We start from the raw sequence: 21416 nt of genomic DNA on the forward strand, positions 1-21416 counted from the left end.
ATTATTTCGGGACACAAAGAACCTGAATCGAGAAATTTGCACCAAGAACTTGAGGATTCGCCATCCGAATTGTCTTTGGACACCGGCTGCGTTCACACGACCCCCCCCCCCAAAAAAAAATCTAGCCAACCACGTTATGGTGATGATGATCAGCGCACAGGACTGCACAAGAACCCAGCGCCACGTGCAGCCTCACTTCCTCCACCCCGCCGCTTCCGGCCCAGGAGAACGCGCCAATCGGAAAGCCTCGCCTCGCCAGCTCGGCCTCTCAATTGGCTACCTTTCCTTCGCCCCGCCCGCCAAAGAGGCGCGGCTTTCTGATAGGACGAGGCGGGGACGGCGGCCATTGGCTCGGCGCGCGCTGTCCTCGAGGACTCTAACGGCGGCCCGTCCATCCTACCGTGTGGGCGGTCCGTACGGCCGCCAGGGATCCCGATTGGCCAGAGCGACCCAGCGGGGCGGGGAAAACAGCGAAGAGCTCCCTCAGCCTCCCTCTTTTCAGCTCAGGCGGAGACTCGAGCCAGGCGCTGGGAGCGTGAGGTGGTTTTTTTTTACCGCGCTGCAGCTGAACATCCGGACAACTCCGCCGCCATTATGGTGAAGCTCGCTAAGGTGAGACCCGCGGCCTAGTCTGAGAGGATGATGGCGGCGGCGGCCTTAAAAAATAGCCAGGCTATTGAGGGGCGGCGGGTGGGGGGGTTTGCGGGGGGGCTATTTGATGAGGGCGGGCAACTCGAGCGGCCTTGCGCGCACGCGCGCGGGGCGGTTTCTAGGCCTCCCGCGCTCAATTCAGGGGGAGAAGAAAGCAAGCGGCGATGAGGAGAATTAGAAACGGTTTAGAGCCCCCGCCCCCTCCTACCGCTCGCTGTTTTTTTTCCCCGAAGCGTTGCTCAGCCGCCCGCACGCGCTCGACGGCGGAACGTTCGGCGGTTTCTAGCCACCCCGAGAAATCGGACCGGCATTGAGCGAGGGGGAGAGCGCGCGCGCGCGCCTGCTGCGAACGGTTTCTAGGCGCCCAGCTTGCCTCGCGCCGCCCCGACGTCGCTCTTGCGCGTGCGCAAAAAAACAAAAAACCCGAAGAGACGGGGGAGGGCGAATAAAAAAGAAAGGGACCTTCCCGTTCCCGGCCGCGCGGGTTTTCCGCTCGCTCGCGCGCCGCCCGACCACGTGACGACGGGACGCCTTCCGAGAGCACGTGAAAGCGCGGAGGGATGGGAGGGCAGATCCACGTGGTGGCTTCTCGGGCCCGACCGTGCTGTTTTTATAGTCGGGCTACAGATCGCTACCCGCCTGGCTTTAGGAGATTTTAACCCCCCGCCTCCGCCTTTTAAAAAAAAAAAAAAGTAGCTCGGGCGGGCTTGGCTGCCCACGCGGCCGAGAGAGGGAGATTCTTCGGGCCGGGCCTGGCTCCCTTTTGGTTGTCATAATTGGGCTGCCCAGTGGGGGCCTATGCTTCCCTTCCCCTTAAAGTCAAGTCAAAGGGTATCGATGCCTTCGAGGGAGGCTGGATCGGAGCATGGAGGCTTTTTTAGCAATAGCATTTGGACTTATATACCGCTTCTTAGTGCTTTTACAGCCCTCTAAGACCGGGTGGGCAAAGTGGCCTCTTCTATGACATGTGGACTTCGACTCCCAGAATTCCTGAGCCAGCATGATTGGCTCAGGAATTCTGGGAGTTGAAGTCTGCAAGTCATAGAAGAGCCAACTTTGCCTATCCCTGCTCTAAGGTTTACAGAATCAGCCTTTTGCCCCCCAAAATCTGGGTCCTCATTTTACCCACCTTGGAAGGACAGGGGGCTGAGTCAAGAATTGAACTCCTGACAGAGGAAAGGAAGGAAAATAGCAATAGCGTTTAGACTTATATACCGCTTCATGGTGCTTTTACACCCCTCTGAGAGGTTTATAGAATCAGCCTCTTCCTCTCCCCCCCCCCCCCCCCCAAATCTCAGAAGGATGGAAGGCTGAGTCAACCTTGTGAGATTTGAACTGGTGAATTACAGCTAGCTGAAGTAGTCTGCAGTGATGCACTCTAACCACTGCACCACTTAGGCTCTTTTCTTCTGCCCCCTACATCCAGGGGTATAAAGCAGGGGTCCCCCAGTCTTAGCAATTTTAAGACTTGTGGACTTCCAGCTCCCAGAATTCCTCAGCCAGAAATAAGCAAAGACTGCCTGACAGCGAGGGACATTTAACCAGTGGAACAGCTTGCCACTGGGAAAATGTGGGTGCTCCCAACGCCTGGAGGTTTTTAAAAAGAGATTTGGACAACCACTTGTCTGAAATCATCTAGGGCAGGGGTAGGCAAAGTTGGCTTTTCTATGATATGTGGACTTCAAATCCCAGAATTCCTGGGCTAGCATGATTGGCTCAGGAATTCTGGGAGTTGAAGTCCATAAGTCATAGAAGAGCCAACTTTGCCTACCCCAGGTCTAGGGCAGGGATCATGAAACTTAGCAACTTTAAGGACCTGTGGACTTCAACTCCCAGAATTCTCGGGAGAATTCTGGGGAGTTGAAGGCCACAAGTCTTTAAAATTGCCAAGGTTGAAGAATGTAAAGTATACCTGGTCTAAAGCATGTGCTCTGCCACATGTCAGGGGGATCGAATAACAGTTGGAAGGGGACCTTGGACGTCTTCTAGTCCAACACCCTGTTCAGGCAGATGATGCTATATACCATTTTCTGATTGTCCAATCGCTCCTTACAAGCCTCCAGTGATGGTGGAGCACTTTTGAAGCTAGTTTCACTGGTTATTTGTTCTGTCAGTAAATTTCTCGCATCTAAATTGATTTTCATGTGTTGCTTCTTGTTCTGCCTTCAGATGCTTTGGAGAATAGGTTACCCCTTTGGGACAACCCCTCAAATATTGGAAGACTTGCTATCATGTCACCCCTAATCCCTCTCTTCATTAAACTAGACATATCCAATTCCTTCAGCCATTTGCCTTCAGTGCCCTAATTATCTTTGTTGCTCTTCTAGGTCTTCTAGTCCAATTTCCTGCTCAAACATGGAAATCCTGTACTATTTCAGACAATTGTCCAATGTCTTGAGACCTCCAGTGTTGGAGCACCCACAAGACTGCTCCCCAAGCGGTTATTCCTTATCACAAAATACAATTTGCTCAATGGAAGATTATCTTTAGCATTAGAGTTCAACTCATTTGATCAATTTTTTTTTTGTATTCACCTTGATGCTATTCAAAATTGGTTTTAAAAAGCTGATTTATTTAGATAGAAATGAACTGTAGTAAGAAAGGCAGAACCACCAGGTGGTGAAGCCTACAAAAATCCCATTTCCAAAGTCCAATTAATAAATTTCTAGTATGAAATTGAATGTTTTGAACATTGTAGGATTTAGACTTTGAAAATGAGTGTCTCAGGAAATTTCATTTTGGAGCTTTTGAGATTAAACTTTCACACATCTGCAGTACATCAATTTTGTTCGCAACAATCTAGTGATTTCTAATCTTCCTATTGTAGCAAGTTCTGCAAAATAGACACCAGCCATTTGTCACTAATACTATGAAGCACTTCATGTGACTGAAAAAGAAAATAATTTGAGTACTTTAGATTTTAAGGACCAGGCAGCCCAGCAAATTCAAATCATGAAAATATCCTTCAAGATACTATGACAATAAAACTGCTTTATCCTTGAAATGTGGATGGAAGACTCATTTATCAACAAAGCTCATTTGCAATTCCAAATATTTATATGATAGTATAGTACAATACATATGCAGGTAGCCTCATCCTGGGACACACATGTTTGCCTTCATTTGTGAGAATCAGTGATGCTGGCTGGAAATTACAGATCATGGTCGCATGTTACACTTGAGAGCCATGGGTGAGTCATTTCATGACTGCTGCTGGAATTGACAGAGTTACTGGGCCCAGTCACTTAGGTTTCACTTAACTCACATTGCTTAGTGATGGAGTTTGTAGCCCCAGTAACTCAGTAACATCTGTCTAGCTGTATATAACTTGGATCATGGGTATCCAACTTATTGGGTACTGGGCTGCATTGAGTCAAGATTTACCTTGTGTTATATATATAAAATATATAATTTACATTTTGAGGGGGTTGCAGCTGCCCCGGGTTTCATGTGGGTCGTGGGCTGGACCCGCCTATTCTAGATGGTGAGAAGAATTAAGACCACACATTTTTTTGTTTTCTTTCTCAGAATGTTAAAAATCAGCCTAAACAAAAGAAAATGACTACCCTTCCCCCAAAGGAAATTGATGACAGTGAAGAAGAAGAAGATTCCTCAGAAGAAGAAGAGAGCAGTGAGGAAGAGGTGAGAATCCTTGTGTAATGGTGAAGGTGCTGTACTTTTGATCCGAGTTCTGATGCCGCCTCAGCTATGGAAGTCAGCTGGGTGATTTGCTGTGTCTCCCAATTCAATCTACGGAGAGGGGCGGCATGCAAATTTAATAAATTCTTTAATAAAGTCTTCGGAGAGGGGTGGCATACAAATCCAAATAATAAATAAATAAATAAATAAATAAAACTTTGAAGACGAGGGATTGCTATGACAGAATATTTATTTATTTATTTATTGGATTTATTTCATTTCATTTTATTGGATTTGTATGCCGCCCCTCTCCGTAGACTCGGGGCGGCTAACGACAGTAATAAAACAGCATATAATAATAATCCAATACTAAAAACAGTTAAAAACCCATTATTAAAGAAACCAAACATACATACACATATACCATGCATACAATTGTAGAGGCCTAGGGGAAAGAGTATCTCAATTCCCCCATGCCTGGCGGCAGAGGTGGGTTTTAAGCACCTTACAAAAGGCAAGGAGGGTGGGGGCAATTCTAATCTCTGGGGGGAGTTGGTTCCAGAGGGCCGGGGCCGCCACAGAGAAGAATAATAAGACAGTGCTCTGAACACAACTTTTGAGCTTTGCCTTAAATCATTTCACATTCTACTAGAAACACAACTGGAATTGAAAGCTACCCCTGTTCCATTGTGCCCCCCCCCTGCAAAACATGGCTTGAACATGTTGAATCTAATAAAAGCACATAGGTAGTTCTTAACGGCCATAAGTGGGATTGGAAGTCGAGGCATCCAAATAAGCCTGAAGTAATTTTCTGACCTTTTTTTTAATGGTGGTCTTTCCGCCAGCCCATTTCATTTACTGGAAATCCACAAAAGTGCCATAATTTCCTCCCCCAAAACCTGCCCTCCCTATTGTAAAGCATGTGATTGCATGCTGCCACAATGGACAATGAAAGCTACCTGCCCAGTTTTGTCACATTATGGCAGGTGTGTGTGTCAGTATGACCCTTTATGGTGATAGGGGGCTTTGCTAACCGTAAATCCCCATTCTGTGACCATTGTAACTTCACACAGTTGTAAAACGGGATGTTATCAGTCAAGGGCAGCCTGTAAATGAAAATGACTGTTCTCCAAATGGAATTATGTTTGCCCAGTAGCCTTTTCCTGCTGGGCTACACTTTTTTTAAACAGTTTATTGAAATTGCTTCCTTCAATCCCTATTTCCCTTATTACCGGGGGCTGCATTTATAGCTCTGCCCATTGTAATGCATTTTCCCTGCAGATGTTGGCTGCTCCTAAGAAAGCCGCCACCCCAGCCAAGGCAGCTACCCCCAACAAAAAAGCGGTAACTCCTGCAAAGAAGGCAGTAGCTACTCTGGCCAAGAAAGCAGCTGCTCCTCCTGCAAAGAAGACACCAGTTCCTGCCAAAGGAGCCAAAAATGGGAAGAATGCAAAGAAGGAAGAAAGTGAGGAGGAAGAAGATGATGATGATGAAGACGAGGAGGAGGAGGAAGATGATAGTGAGGAAGGTAAATTGGACGGGGTAAACAGAAGGGTCTTGTAAATGTTGGTATTCTGCTGTATCCAGAGACCCCTGGAATTGAGCAGTAAATAGATTTATGCATGCAAGCATAAAATAAATAAATTAATGTTATTTATTTAACATATTTATTGGGGAAAAGGAATCTGAGTATCGTATAGGCAGTTCTGTGTTAGCAAAAACTTCAGAAGAGAAGGATTGAGGGGTAGTGATTTTTGAAAGTCTCAAAATGGGTGAACAGTGCGGTCAGACGGTAGGAAAAGCAAGTAGAATGCCTGGCTGCATAGCTAGAGGTATCACAAGCAGGAAGAGGGAGATCACTGGTGAGACCAGATTTGGAATAATACTGTGTTCAGTTCTGGAGACCTCACCTACAAAAATATATTGACCTGTTTTAACTTTGAGGACTAGCTATATTAATATTCCTTACATTTGGCACTCCCAAGCTACATCTTATGGGAACGCGAGTGATGGACAGTAGGGAATCCCTTGCTTTCTCCCCCCCCTCCCCTTCATTGTTTTTCAAAAGGAGAGCCCATTTTGTTAAATGTCAACTTATCTATTGACTAAGAACTAATCTTACGTAAACTGCTACAGATGAATCTGAGGAGGAACCTGCTGTGCCAGTGAAGAAAAGGGGTGCCCAGGTACCTCTAAAGAAGCCCGCTGTAGCTCCTGCCAATCTGAAGCAACTGGAGGAAGAGGAAGAGGATGAGGAGGATAGCGAAGATGAAGGTACATCTCCTTGAGAGAAACGCAGCTTCCTGAGAGTCAAAGTCACAAAGAAGGGCCAGCTAGCAAACACACAGTGACTTTTGCAAGGATAAAGCGGGGGGGGGGGGGGGTTAAGAAATTAGAAAGCAGGGGGGGTTATTGTGAAAAGGGGTGGTGGAAAAATATCAGCACAAATGATGAGTTTTGGGACTTAATACTGATTGGTGATGTCTTACGTAAGATCTGATGTGTTGATCCTGCTCCTAAGCCAAAATACAGAAGAGAGATAGCTCTTAAACAGCATTTATTAAAATGGCCTGAGTTTAGAATGGCAGCAGATGACCCTACAAGTAATCCTCAGTTTATTTAGTGACCATTCAAAGTTACAACAGCACTGGAAACAGTGACTTAGCCATTTTTCACACATCCCCTTTTGTAACAAGCCATGGTGAATCCAGATTGACTTAACAGTTATGTTGCTACCTTGACCACTGCCATTTCTGCTTAACCACTGTGGCAAGAAAGGTCATACAATGGGGCAAAACTCAACTGTGGTCGTAACTTGAAGGCTACCTGTACGTTGTTCTGCTTATCTTTTTACGTCTATGGAGATTATCATCCATCATCTAGGTCAGGAGTCTCCAAACTTGGCAGCTTTTAAAACTTGTGAACTTCAACTGCCAAGATTCCTCAGCCAGCAGCAAATCTTAAAGTTGCCAAGGTTGGAGACCCCTCATCAAGGTCACGGTTGTACCAAAAGTGCTTGTTTTCCAAGACGCAACTGGACTTTTTGGTTTTTCTTTTGGAGACGTTTCATTTGTCATCCAAGAAGCTTCTTCAGCTCTGGATGGTGGAGAATGAAAGGATTTATACTCCCTATAAATATAAAGGAGTACAAAGAGCCGGGGGTGGCGCAGTGGTTAGAGTGCAGCACTACAGGCTACTTCAGCCAGCTGTAGTTCAGCGGTTCAAATCTCAACACTGGCTCCAGGTTGGCTCAGCCTTCCATCCTTCCCAGGTGTGTCAAATGAGGATCCAGATTGTTGGGGGCAAGAGGCTGGCTATAAACCGCTTAGAGAGGGCGGTAAAAGCACCAGGAAGCAGTATACAAGTCTGAATCCTATTGCGATTGCTAAATCCTTCCATTCCCCACCATCCAGTCAGCCGAAGATAGGAAGCGAAACATCTTCAGTGAAAAACCAGAAAATCCAGTTTTGTCTTGGGGGGGGGGAAGCACTTTGGGGGCTGATTAGGACTGGCAGAGCATTTTTGAGAGGGGAGGGTTTAGGCCAAAGATGCCAGGGAGAGGAGGTCGCTCTTGAGGATTTGTCTTGGCCTAGCACCTGTGCATGGCAGGAGTGGCTCAGGGTCGCCCTTTATATGGATTTAGAGTCGGAAGACGAGCTCATGGAAACCACTCCAGCCAAGGGAAAGAAAGCCCTGCCGGTGAAAGCAACCCCAGCCAAGGCAGCCGCAGCAGAGGAGGATTCGGAGGAAGAAGACGAAGACTCCGAAGAGGAGGAGGAGGAGGAGGAAGGGGATGAAGAAGAGGATGAAGAAGAGGATGACGATGATGACGAAGGTGAGTTAACCTATCCCGCTGCTTTTGCACTGGGCCCAAGGTGGGTCTGCTTTTCACCAAAGCTGGAAATGATGAATTCTCGCTGAACTGATGTGATCCAGAATCACATATGAGCAAAATCCTCAAGATAGTCAAGTCCTGACCCAGCGCTGGTTTTGTCTCACAGCTTTTTTTCTCCTGTATACGTGAATTGTTATTTTTTTTTCAAACGTCTGTTTACCCTTTTACTCCCCAGACGCTCTTCCTGGAAAGCGCAAGAAGGAATTGGCCAAGCAAAAAGGGGCCCCAGATGCCAAGAAGAAGAAAACAGAAGGTGAAGGCAAGACCTCCCAACAGAATTGCTAATAATTACTTCTCTTTCTCAGCGTCCCTTAAGTTGGCTTCAGATATTTTAGTCATTCAATTCTTGACAAATGAAAATATTTCAGGGAGTCCCGGAAACCTGGAAAACAGAAAATCGGAATTATCAGGGAAATCGGCAGTTTGGGAATTATCAGGGAATTTGTGGGGGGGAAATCGGGGGGAGGGGGGAAACTCTTTAAATGTTTAAAAGTCAGGGGAAAATCATGTTTACAAATTTGGATTGCGCTGCCTGGCAGAGTCAAGCAAAAATGAGCATAACTCTGGCAGCAACTTGCTTCCACAGCTACCAGTATTTCTCCATGGCTTAGCCGTTTGGTATGACGTCATCTACGCCTGTGCCTTAACTAGATCGCAAGTGTCAGGGAAATATCAGGGAGTTTCAAAATGCTTTCCCCCTGGACACCCTGATTAGATTAGATTTATTGGATTTATATGCCGCCCCTCTCCGCAAACTCGGGGCAGCATATAAATCCAATAAATCTAATCTAATTTCACTTGTCAAGATATTTCTCAATGAGAAATAGGGTCAAGATATTTCTCATCAAGGGTCATTGATGAGAAATATCTCGACACTGAAAATGTCAAATACTGTATTTTTGGAAGGATAAGACGCAACTTTTCCCACTGTAAAATAGGGTGGAAATGCCTGGTGGTCTTATACATCGAATACAGCCATTTTGGCCTCCCAAAGCCCCGCTCCCACATCCCATTTTTGCAAAACATAAAAATAGGGTTTGCAGAAGGTTTGGCAGGCCTACATTACTCCTGGGGGCTGAGGAAAGGCAAAAATACCCAAATTTCTACAAAAAAGGGGGCATTTTTGCCTACCCCCAGCCCCCAGAAGCACTTTGCAGGTCTCCCAAAAGTTATACTACCTGATTTTACATTCAGGTGCTTGGCAGCTGACTCACATTTATGACGGTTGCATTGTCCCGAGGTCATGTGATCCCCTTTCGTGATCTTCTGACAAGAAAAATCAGTAGAAAAGCAGATAACATGTTACTAACTTAACAACTGCAACGAATTCGCTTGACAAGTGTAAAAATATCATGAAACTCACTTAACAAATTTCTCAGTGACACAATTCTGGCCTCCGCTAGGGTTACCAGTCCAGAACCACCTGGGGTCTGTGCATCTTTCTACCAGCACTTCCTGCTAATCCTGGGGATGACTTCCCAAGGGTCTTAATCTCCCCTTTTCCTTTGCAGAGGCCGCCTTCTCTCTCTTCATGAGTAACCTCAATGCAAACAAGGACTTCGACGAACTCAAGGCTGCCATCCGAGATTTCTTTGCCAAAAAGGATCTTCAAGTCCAGGAAGTCAGAATTGGCAATTCAAGGTAAGAATTTCACCAAGTTGGAAATATTGGGAGGAGATGGGTGGGAGTGGGGGCAGGCGAAGGAAACTGATTTTTCTTTCTTTTTTTAAAAAAAAGTAAGGATTTAACTTTAAAGCTACCTTTCCCAACCTCATATATCTTAGGGTGCCTTGGGTTTGGTGGACATTCAATTTCTGAATGAAAAATGATTTATGCATTTGTAAACTTTAGGCACAAACTTTTGGGAGGTGGCTAATTTAAGCCGAAAATACGTTTGGAGCTTGCCAAAAGGGTACACAACTCAGGGTGTCCAGCAAACCTGGAAAACAGGGAAATCAGCGAATAGGGAAATATCAGAGAATTATCAGGGGATTCATGATTCGGGGGTGGGGCAAACTATTAAAATATTTAAAAGTCAGGGGAAAATCATGTTTTTTAAAAAGCAGATGACGCTGCCTTGCAGTCAAGCAAAAATGAGCATAACTGCGGTGACAACTTGCTTCCTCGGCTACCGGTATTTCTCCACGGCTTAGCCATTTGGTATGATGTCATCTACGACTGAGCCTTAACTAGATCGCAAGTTACAGGGAAATATCAGGGAATTTCAAAATGCTTTCCTCCCGGACACCCTGACAACTGTGCAGAATGAACTAATAGAAACGGGAAACATGTTGGGATGAGGATAGGGGTGAAAATGGGCTTGGGGTTATAGTTGATTTGCAAACTGAACACAAGTGAACAGTACAGTAGAGCTGCTTTAAAAGGCTAACACAGTTTAGGCTGTATTCATAAAATGCGTCTTCCAAATAAATGAGACAAAAATCATTTCATTATCTTCTCCACAGTGACAGGATCATAGAATCCTAAGGCTGTTTGTTTAACTTCTCTGAACTATTTCTAGGGCTTCAGCATTTTTAAAAAATTTAATTTAATTTATTTATTTTATTTATCTTTATGGTACAGTTCTGGGGCCACATTGCAAATTGTCTTTTATAATTGGGATGTTCTGAATATTTCTCTGTTTATATAGATATCTCCCTTTTGAAAGTGCTTACTTGATGGGGTAGTCTGGGAATGGAGCTTTGAGTAAAAGCAGCAGGCATTGAACAAATGAGTGTGACAGTGAAAGAGCCATCCCTTAGGACTAGCCCTAACCACCACCACTTGTGTACAAGAGGCAATAAATGCCAGTGTATGTTATTGCAAAGCTGCTAAAATAATCTTGATTCAATTGCTCTACTGAGTTTATGAATTTACACGTGTACCTTAACATTCCCTTGAGTCCTGCCAACGTTCAGATTTAGGAATAATGTTTTAAATGCTGTGAGCTTCTATTAATAATAGCACTCTGAGGGCTTCCTCATTAGCCATATGGATACATATTGTATGTACCTATTTTGGCTTGACAAGCATCAACACTTACAGAAAATTTCTGGGCTTGGCTTTTGTTTGTACGGCTCTTCAGGAATACTCTTGCTGCTTTTCAGATGGCAATAACAATTCCAGTTGGGCCGGTTTGCTTTAAATTTGGGGGGTGTTCATGCTTGCATTCTGATTGTAGAGTGCGTTTAAGAAACATAAAGTCTGCTAAAATTCCATCTGTATGTGTGTACTCTTGTGAAGTGTAGGTGCATATTGTGGCCCACTGAGGGGGGGGGGGTTGCAACCAAATAACGGAGCCCTCTTAGTAGAGGTCCAGCTATCTTAGTTTACTTGGAATTGGATGGTAGTTGCACTTGAGAAAGCAATCTTGCGTGTGTATTTAATGCTTTTTTAAAAAAAAAATGACATTTTTTTTCCCCTTTGTCATGCAGGAGGTTTGGCTATGTAGATTTCTCCTCTGAAGCTGAACTGGATAAAGCACTCAAACTAAATGGGAAAAAACTGATGGGCCTGGAAACGAAACTAGAAAAGGCAAAGAGTAAAGAGAGCCTTTGGGAGAATAAAAAAGGTGAGTAACATTACACTTCACATATTTTGTTCGGCAGCACTTTATATAGTGTGTCCTTGAGGCAGCAATTAAGGCATCTGGCAAGGAACTGGAAGAAGGCGAGTTCCAGGTAGGAACCCACCTGGCCGACCACATTCTAGGAAGGAGGAGGCAAGGGCAATCAATTGAATTAATTTATTACATTTATAAGCCGTCCTTCTCCAAAATGAACTCAGGGCAGCGTGCAACAATAAAAACAATGTACAATCAATGAAACCCCCAAATTAGACACATTTATCTATAAGTCATTCATCCCTTCGGGCTGGAGCTGTATGTTGTTGCTCAACGGCCCCAGGCCTAGCGGCAAAGCCATGTTTTTAGGGCCTTTCAAAAGACCAGGAGGATAGGGGCGATTCCAGACGGCTGGAGCCCACATAGAGAAGGCTCTTTCGTTTCCCCCCCCCCCCCCCCCCCCCCCCGGGGATCCAGCCAGCCGACTGTTTGGCCGACAGGACCCAGAGGAGGCCAACTTGTGGGATCTGATTGGTCACTGGGAAGTGTGAGGCAGAAGAGGGTCCCATAAATAATCTGGTCCCAAGCTATGTAGGGCTTTATAGGTGATAACTAACACCTTAAATTGCATTCAGAGACCAATTGGAAGCTAGTGCAGCTCATGGAATGTTGGACCTATATGAGTGTACCTAGGTACACCCACAACAGCTCGCGTGGCTGCATTCTGGATTAGTTGAAGTCTCCAAACGTTCTTTAAGGGTAGCCCCATGTAAAGCGCATTGCAGTAATTAAGCCGCAAGGTATCTGCAGAGGCTGTCAGGGCAGTTGCTGGGAGGCAAACACCAATTCAAAAGGTGCCTGTAAGGCTAGTTAACTATTAAACATTCCGCCAAAGCTTTTTATGAGAGGGGTCCTTCCCTTCCCTTGGGTGCCCGACTAGAACTGTAGTTCAATTCTAAAAACAACAGAGGGAAATTTATTCATCAGGCCGGAAAAATTGTCTCTCTAGCCCAGTTATGCCTATTCCATTAGCTGCTAAGCCTTGAAGAACTACATGGGTGTCCAGCTGAAGTTCTCTATGGTGGTGACATTTTGTGGACAATTTTTTCTTTTAATAAGTGTGCAAATGAAATGGCTTAACGTTGTGATATGTGATGGTTTTTTTCCCCTCTTAGAGAGAGAAGCCAGGACTATTTTTGTGAAGAACCTTGCTTACAGTGTCACCCAGGACGAACTGCATGCCGCATTTGAGGATGCCGTTGAGGTCAGGCTGGTGTTCAAGGATGGGAATAGCAAAGGGTACGTTGCTCTATTTGTGCCGCTTTCCTTTTTAAATACTTTGAAGGCTTTCGGTCCTTGTAATCACATCCATGTAAAGGTGAAAGTCTTTTGTTTTTAAAATCTCCCTTGTAGATATAATTTAGACAGGCTACAAAAATGGTGGAATGTCTTAAGCATAAAACTTATCAGGAAAGACACACTCTGAGGTTAGTTGGGAGGAAAGATCAGAAGCAACATGAGAAAATATTAGTTGACTGAAAGAGTAGTAGATGCTTGGAACAAACTTCCAGCAGACGTGGTTGGTAAATCCACCGTATCTGAATGTAAACATGCCTGGGATAAACATAGATCCATCCCAAGATAAAATACAGGAAATAGTATCAGGGCAGACTAGATGGACGAGGAGGTCTTTTTCTGCTGTCCATCTTCTGTGTTTTTATTTTGGAGTTTCTATGCCCATTCTGCTAAGGATTAACTGCAAAAACAAGCTAGACAAGAAACCATACCACCCAGCAAGTTAACTAGTCATGAATTTCTACCGAAATGAACATTTATCTGTTTAGATAGATATATAGCAGTAATAAAATTCTATGGAACAAGCACATCGTAATATGGTACATTTATGATAGAAATATGTAGCCAATGTTGTAAGATTTGGAGAATTCAAGAAATTGTACATTAGTTATAGGTTACACATCGATTCATTAGAATAGAATAAGTTTTCTATATATTAATATCTGGGCCAAAATGAACAAAAAAAGAGGGGAAACCTAAAAAAATTAGTCTACGGGTTGAATTAGGTTAATGAAAGCCAAAGCTGAAGGAACAAACAGAATTAACAGCTGCTTTAAGAAGCTACCTAGGAGTGAGTGCATGTAGTCTTGACTTATAACAGTTCATCTAATAACCATTCAAAGTTTTACAGCAGCACTGAAAAAAGTGGCAAGGCTTTCCCCCCACAATTGTCTCACTTAGCAACATAAATTTTGGGCCCAATTGTCATAAGCTTGAGGACTAGCAGTATGAGCAGTTAAACAGCCTATTGCTTCCCAAAGAAACCTTGGATAAAAAGCCTCCCTTTCATTCCAGGATCGCCTACATCGAATTTAAAAGCGAGGCCGATGCAGAGAAAGCTTTGGAGAAGCAGGGGATGGAGATTGAGGGCCGTCCCATTGTCCTTGACTTCGTGGGTGAAAAGAGCCAGCAAGACAGCAGGAAACCCGGCAAGGGGCCCTCGTCAGGTAAGATGCCCACTGAATGGATGGCCTAGATCAGAGGTCCCCAACCGCCGGTCCGCGGACCGGCACCGGGCCGTTGGGGGTTTTCAGCCGGTCCGCGGCGCCAGGGCCCCCTCGGCCTTTCCGCACCACCAGCGGCGCTCCCCCCCGCCAGCCAGCCAAGCCCCGCGCCCGCCGGAACCAGCTCCTCGCTCTCCCCCCCGCCGCCCGCCGCGTTTGCAGGAGGTGGGGAGGGTCGGGCGGCCCGCCAAGGCCAGGAGGGACGCCGCTGCCCCCCCCTTCCCTCTCTCCGCCCGCCGCTGCGCCTCCTTGACGCCGAGAGGAAATGCCGGCAAAGGCTTTTCTCAGCGGAGGTCTTCAATGTCGGGGGCGCACGGGCGGTTGCACGCGCTCCCTATCTCCCTGCTAGCCCACTCGGAGTATTCAAAATAAGAAAAACCTTTGCCGGCAAAGGCTTTTCTTATTTTGAATATTCCGAGTGGGCTAGCAGGGAGATAGGGAGCGCGTGCAACCGCCTGTGCGCCCCCGACATTGAATATCACCTTCGCCGGCCCCACCTCTCCTGCAAACCCCCTTGCTGAGAGCCCGGGGCGAAAGTGCTCTCGCAAAGGTGAGGCGGGCAGGGCGTGCGCGCGTCACTGCTGAGAAGAACGGAGAACGAGAGTGAGTGAGAGCAACAGACAGCAAGATAGAGAGAAAGTGAGAAAGAGTGAGAGAAAGGGGGGGAGAAAGAGATAGCAAGAGAGAGAACAAGAGAGAGAAAGAGCGTGAGAAAGAAAACAAGAAAGAGTGAGAGAGAGAGAAAGCAAAAGAGACAGAAAGAAAACAAGAGAGAGAAAGTGAGAAGAAGAGAGAGAAATAGGGGGAGAGAGAGAGAAAGAGGGAGAGGGAGAAAGAGAGAGGGAGAGGGGGGAGAGATAGCAAGAGAGGGAGAGAGAGAAAGAGAGGGAAAGGGGGGAGAGATAGCAAGAGAGGGAGAGAGAGAAAGAGAGAGGGAAAGGGGAGAGAGGGGGGAGAGAAAGAGAGAGAGGGAGAGAGAGAGGAGATGAAGAGGAGAGAGAGAAAGGAAGAGAAAGAAAGAAAGAGGGATAGAAAGAGAGAGGGAGAGATGCTCAGTGAGCCTTTCTTTGAAGTTGCCTTTCTTTCTTTCTTTCTTTCTTTCTCTTTCTTGCTTTCTTTCTTGCTCTTTTTCTTTCTCTCTTTTACCTTCCCTTCCTCTATTTCTTCTTTTCTTTCTCCTTCCTACCTTCTTCCCTTACTCTCCCCTTTCATAAGTTTCCTTGCTTCCTTCCTCTGTTCCTGTCCCTTCCCCCCTTCTTTCTTTCTTTCCTTCCTTCCTTTCCTCCCTCCATTTCTTGCTTTCCTTTTCCTTCCTCCCTTCTTTCCTCCCTCATTTCCTTCTTTCACTCCTTCCTCTCTTACTCTCCCCTTTCACACCTTTCCTTGCTTCCTTTGCACCCTTCTTCTGTTCCTGTCCCTTCCCTCTTTCCTTCCTTCCCACCCTCCGTCCATTCATTCACCCATTCCTCTCTTGATCGCCCCTTTTACGGCGCCGCTGACAGCTAGCTCCCCCCACCACCACCGGGCCATGGAAAACTGGTCTAGCTTAAAGCCGGTCCCTGGTGCAAAAAAGGTTGGGGACCTCTGGCCTAGATTACCTGTGTCCATTCTCAAATGCAATCCCTCAGTAATGGGCCGCCTTCAATTCTCGGAGAGGGACGGGATACAAATTCAAAGAAGAAATAATAAATAAATAAACTGTAAGTGGGGTTTTTTTTATACAGGGGGAGAATCCAAGACGCTGGTGGTGAACAACCTCTCTTACGATGCGACCGAAGAAAGCCTCCAAGAGGTCTTTGAGAAAGCGTCGGCCATCAGGGTCCCCCAGAACAACCAGGGAAGACCCAAAGGGTGAGTAGGAGCCCAGACCCCAGACGGAGGGGGGAGAGGCTGGCACGCCTGCGCCTCGCACTTCCTCTGGTGACCCCCTGCTTCTCTTGGGACAGGTATGCCTTCGTTGACTTTGCCACAGCTGAGGACGCCAAGGAAGCCATGGACTCCTGCAACAATACAGAGATCGAAGGCCGGGCCATCAGACTAGAATTCAGCAACTCAGGCGGACAGAGCAGAAATGCCAACACTAAAGGAGGCTTTAGTCGTAAGTAAAGGTTGCCTACCCGCCTGGAGCATTAACAGAGTGTCCAGCAAACCTGGAAATCGGAATTATTAGAGAAATAGGCGATTAGTGATATATCAGGGAATTATCAAGGAATTAATTAAAAAACTGAATAAATCGGGGGGGGGGCACAAACTATTAAAATGTTTAAAAGTCGGGAAAATTTGTGTTTTTTAAAAACGGATTGCGCTGCCTGGCAGAGTCAAGCAAAAATGAGCATAACTGGCAAGAACTTCCTCAGCTACGGATACTTCTCCACGGCTTAGCCGTTTGGTATGATGTCATCTACGACCACTGCCTTGACTAGATCTCAAGTTACAGGGAACTATCAGGGAATTTCAAAATGCTTTTCCCCCTGGACACCCTGATTAAAGAGGGCCCTTCATTTCTCTCCTAGATTAGAGGTCCCTAAACATGGCAACTTTAAGACTTGTGGACTTCCAACTCCCAGGATTCTCCTGAACTCTGGATTCTGAGAGTTGAAGTCCACAAGTCTTAAAGTTGCCATGTTTGGGGATCCCTGTCATAGATGAATATAGGCTTAAAAGACACAGCAGAAGGTCGATTCTCCAGCAGTCCCACTGCCTGTCAGAGTTAAGGGGGGCTCCGAGAGGGCCATAACAAAGGACTCCTTTTATCTTAACTTTTTCCAGTACTGATCCCCAACATTTTCTCCTGTCATTCAGAGCAAAGCAAAACCCTCTTCGTCAAAGGGCTGTCAGAGGAAACCACTGAAGAGACATTGAGAGAGTCTTTCGACAGCTGCATCGGTGCGAGAATAGTGACTGACAGGGACACCGGCTCTTCCAAAGGGTAGGTGCGGCGGGACATGCGAGGCAAGCAGGGGACGCTTGGCGGCATTTTCCACCTGACTGAAAAGTCAGAAATCGTTTCCCTTCTCAATGAGCTCCTTCCTGCTGTGCACACAGTGGCAGGCCACGGATTCGCACGAGAAGAAGAGTAAACCCACAGCCGTGACCCCATCGAGTCTCTCCAACTCCTTTGGTGGATGGATTGACTGTCACGGCTGCGGGACAACTTTGCAGTTACAATTTGTAGCTTGCCAGGGCAATTCCACATATGATGTTGTGATAGGGATGCGTTTTGGACGCCTGTCTGCGGAGCTTTCAAAGGCCCAGCTGCGGCCTTTAGCGGAAGGCGCTTCAGGGGGGAGAGGAGCTGCTCTCAGTTTTTCTGAGGACTTCTGTAGGATGGGCAACTTAGCGGACCTCAGTCTGGTTTCTTGGTATCCCTGAGCCTGATTTTCAAGGCTCTCCTGTGGATCTCTTGCAAGAACCAGCTGTGGGGCTCCTGAGCAGCCAATGTGCAAAGAAAAGGGATCCATTTCTGGATTCCACTCCAGCTCAGGTTACCAGTTAATTTGGTGGCTATACAGAAGGGGAGGGATGGCAGTTTTGTATCAGCTGCCACCTTAATTCTTTAATTGGGCTTTGCTACTATAGAGCAAGGATCCCCAAACTTGGCAACTTTAAGACTTGTGGACTTCAACTCCCAGCTGGCTGGAGAATTCTGGGAGTTGAAGTCCACAAGCCTTAAAGTTGCCAAGTTTGGGGATCCCTGCTCTATAGTGACCAGACTGCCATGAGAGGTGAAGGAATAGAATAGAACAGAATAGAATTCTTTATTGGCCAAGTGTGGTTGGACACACAAGGTCTTTGGTGCAGATGCTCTCAGACAAGATAAATTTGTCAAGAATCTTGAGGTACAACACTTAATGGTCAAAGGGGTCAAATAATGTGAAAACAATGAAACAAAGAATGCAGTATGTCTTTAAGAGTGCTTCAATATCTATAATATAGTGATAAATAGGAGATGTATATATTTTCAAATTATCAAAAGAAAAATGGAACTATCACTGTACCTAAAATGGAGCTATATCTATATAGAGATACTTATATTTAGGAAGAGAAATAACTCAATGAAAGTACGTAATAAGACTGCTTCTGGGTGGTCAGACATCAAAATGGGACAACTCCACCGCCAACTCTCTGTGGGACAATTTAACACTCTATTTAAAATAAACATTTTAATTTTTTCAATTTGCATTTCATTCCTTTTCGTATCCTTTCTTCAGCGACTCTGTTCTACTTTTTCTTTGTCATTAGTGTAACTTTGGCCCTGCAGCGAGTTGGCCGTGGCGAATTGCCATAGACCCATCCGACATATCAGCTGCACATCATCCTGTGAGAAATTTGTTAAATGGTCATTTATTTTCTCTCTCTCTCAGGTTTGGCTTTGTGGACTTCAGCACCACAGAAGACGCCAAAGCAGCCAAGGAAGCCATGGAGGACGGAGAGATCGATGGGAACAAAGTCACCCTTGATTTTGCCAAGCCCAAGGGGGGCACTCCCCGTGGGGGAGGCGGGGGAGGTTTCGGCCGGGGCAGCAGAGGTGGACGCGGCGGCAGAGGTGGATTTGGGGGCCGAGGAGGCGGCAGAGGCTTTGGAGGTGAGTATCCTTCGCTCATAGGATTCGACCAGACCTCCCAGGATAGGTAGCTGCCCTCGACGAGCATCCCGTTCATTTAGCGACCATTTGGGATAGTATTTTTGTGTAGATTTTATTGGTAGATTTCCAACATGTTGTGCATAAATGCATAAAGGGCAGCATAGAAATTGAATGAATGAATATGTAAATAAATAAATTTGAAGTTACAGCAGTCCTGGAAAGATATGACTTGCAACTAGTCCTTGCACTTCCCAACTGTCACAGCATCTCGTGGTCACATGATCAAAATTGGGGTGTTTGTTGCCGCCAGTTTGTATTTACCACCATTACAGCATCCTGGGTTAGTGGCCACCATTTGCAAATTCCATGGGGGGAAAGCCGTATTCACTTCAAATAGACTTCATGGTTCAGTTTTTAAGAATTGCAGTGACCCACTTAACAGCCGTGGCCCAAAAAGATTCAGTGGATAATTAGGGCTGCGGAAGGACCAATTGCAACCAGCCTGGCTTCCATTGAGGGCCTGCATGGCAAAACAACTGGACACAGGGACAATTTTTCCCCCTTGAGCCATCACTCTACATCACCCTCTCCCTAAAGATATTTACTCATGGAGTAGGGCTGTGTTATTCTCCTCATCTTTTCTATTGAACGTCTTCACCTTTGTTGTTTGTATCTACACCGAGAGCTTCTGCGCTGGAGACAAATTCCTTATGTGTCCAATCAAGGCCATCATTTGGTCAATAAAAAATATTCTATATTCTACTATTTCAATTTCCTGTTCTTTCTATTTCCTGTTCTTTGTGTTCTTGGCTTTCATTTCTGTTTAGCTCTATTCTTTCTAATTTGTTCCTTCTATTCCATACTTTCATTTTTTAAAATATTCTTTATTAACATATATACATTAAAACCAAAAAGAAAACACTATACAAGCAGTAGACAAAAGAAACTGGAAAAAAGAAAAAAAGACATTTGAACATACAAACATATAATACCTTGCAGTAAGTTTCAGAGAGTGAGGAGCGGGTAATATATTCCTTATCATATAATAAAATTTATACTATACTTTATGTGATGACGATGATAATAATAATTTCCTATTGATATCTGATTATATACATGCCCCCTTCTCTGAGTATCGAAATGGCATTTAATATAATGGACAAACTGTCAACTTTACTGTTGACTTCTGCAGTTTGTGACCTTGTGTTAGAGTTTCTATATCAGGAGCATCTTAATTTCTATATATTTTTTATTATTTTAGGGTTCTTTTATTTGTGGTTTCATTTCTATTTATTTCCATTCCTGTTCTGTTTCATTTCTATTCTGCACTGCTCAAAAAATAAAGGGAACACTTAATATAACTCCAAGTCAATCAAACTTCTGTGGACTCAAACTGTCCACTTAGGAAGCAACACTGATTGACAATCAATTTCACCTGCTGTTGTGCAAATGGAATAGTTGTACAAATGAAATATTCAGTGAGAATATTTCGTTCATTCAGATCTATGATTGAGTGTTCCATAATTTTTTTTGAGCAGTATATTTTTATTCCATGTTTTCTGTTCTATTCTTTCATTTCTGTTTGTTTTCCTTCTATTCTGGGTAATTAGTCTGCATTCTACTGTGTCACGATTCACTTTAACCATCGCTTTGCTTAACGGCAGAAATTTTGGTCCCGATTTGAGGACCACCTGTAGCTTTGGAAGTCTTGCGAAATTAAACCCTCCCTTCCTCTTTGCAGGCAGAGGAGGCGGCTTCAGGGGAGGCCGAGGAGGTGGCGGCGACCACAAACCACAAGGAAAGAAGATCAAATTTGACGACTGAAAGCGCGGCGTGGGTTCCTTTGCATCCGAAAGGACTCTGGGGGTATTTTGAATTGGGTCACCTTGAAATGACAGAGCCTTCCAAGGACATTCCAAGACACGCCACAGTCCCCGGGGAGCTTCTCCGCAGACTCCCCTCCACAAGACGAAAGCAGCCAACCGACTGCCTGGCCGCGCATAAGAACTTTTTTAAAAAGCAACAAGAAATGTGGGAGTTGACCCTGTGTCCATGTATTTCCCCCCCCCTGAATTTATAACGTTTTACCCATGTACAAAATTTAACTTCCTGATACATTTCTGTAGGCTTTTACTTGGGGTTGTTTTTTTTCCCACCCTTGCTGTAAAAATGCAAAATGTTTTATCATTTGTGTCTCTGCAAACTGTCTAGGACAGATTAAAGGGCCTAAATGGAGCCTGCTGTATGTTTCTTATGAAGCAGTTGAGTTTGGCTGTCGAACGGTGCGATCTTGGGCGGTTTTGAGCAAATTGGTTCACTACAATCACGCTAAGCCTACCTCAGATTTACTCAAGCAGATGTCAAGGTTCCAGGTGACATCTAAGTCAAGGCATTCCTCAAACCTCCAGTTTATTTCCGGAGCCATCCTGGTACCCACACTGGGAAGCCTGAATCTGGGCTTCCCACCCAGTTGAAAGTTCACATCCCTTGCCCCCCACCCATAAA

General features: G+C 45.4%; 1 protein-coding gene and 2 non-coding genes across 4 annotated transcripts; all 3 read left to right on the plus strand.

Moving 5' to 3' along the window:
• Positions 1–335: 335 nt before the first annotated feature.
• Positions 336–21146, plus strand: NCL (nucleolin). 2 transcript variants are annotated; one of them, XM_070753801.1, is made up of 15 exons: positions 336–612; positions 4180–4293; positions 5572–5818; positions 6427–6564; positions 7934–8125; positions 8361–8438; positions 9697–9826; positions 11620–11756; positions 12923–13046; positions 14118–14269; positions 16051–16177; positions 16273–16424; positions 17129–17255; positions 18691–18911; positions 20653–21146. In XM_070753801.1, the coding sequence occupies exons 1-15, from the start codon at positions 595–597 to the stop codon at positions 20733–20735; spliced, it is 2040 nt and encodes a 679-aa protein (XP_070609902.1). In that variant the 5' UTR covers positions 336–594; the 3' UTR covers positions 20736–21146. The 2 variants fall into 2 exon arrangements, with proteins under 2 accessions (XP_070609902.1, XP_070609901.1); XM_070753800.1 differs by having other exon boundaries at positions 378–612; positions 8361–8444.
• Positions 6731–6795, plus strand: LOC139168653 (small nucleolar RNA SNORD82). The gene has a single exon (XR_011559323.1). It is a non-coding gene; the product is annotated as a small nucleolar RNA SNORD82 (small nucleolar RNA).
• On the plus strand, positions 8189–8272 carry LOC139168654 (small nucleolar RNA SNORD20). Its single transcript, XR_011559325.1, has one exon. It is a non-coding gene; the product is annotated as a small nucleolar RNA SNORD20 (small nucleolar RNA).
• Positions 21147–21416: the final 270 nt, after the last annotated feature.

Source organism: Erythrolamprus reginae, chromosome 5, assembly GCF_031021105.1.
Source record: "Erythrolamprus reginae isolate rEryReg1 chromosome 5, rEryReg1.hap1, whole genome shotgun sequence".
Lineage (NCBI taxonomy): Eukaryota > Metazoa > Chordata > Lepidosauria > Squamata > Dipsadidae > Erythrolamprus > Erythrolamprus reginae.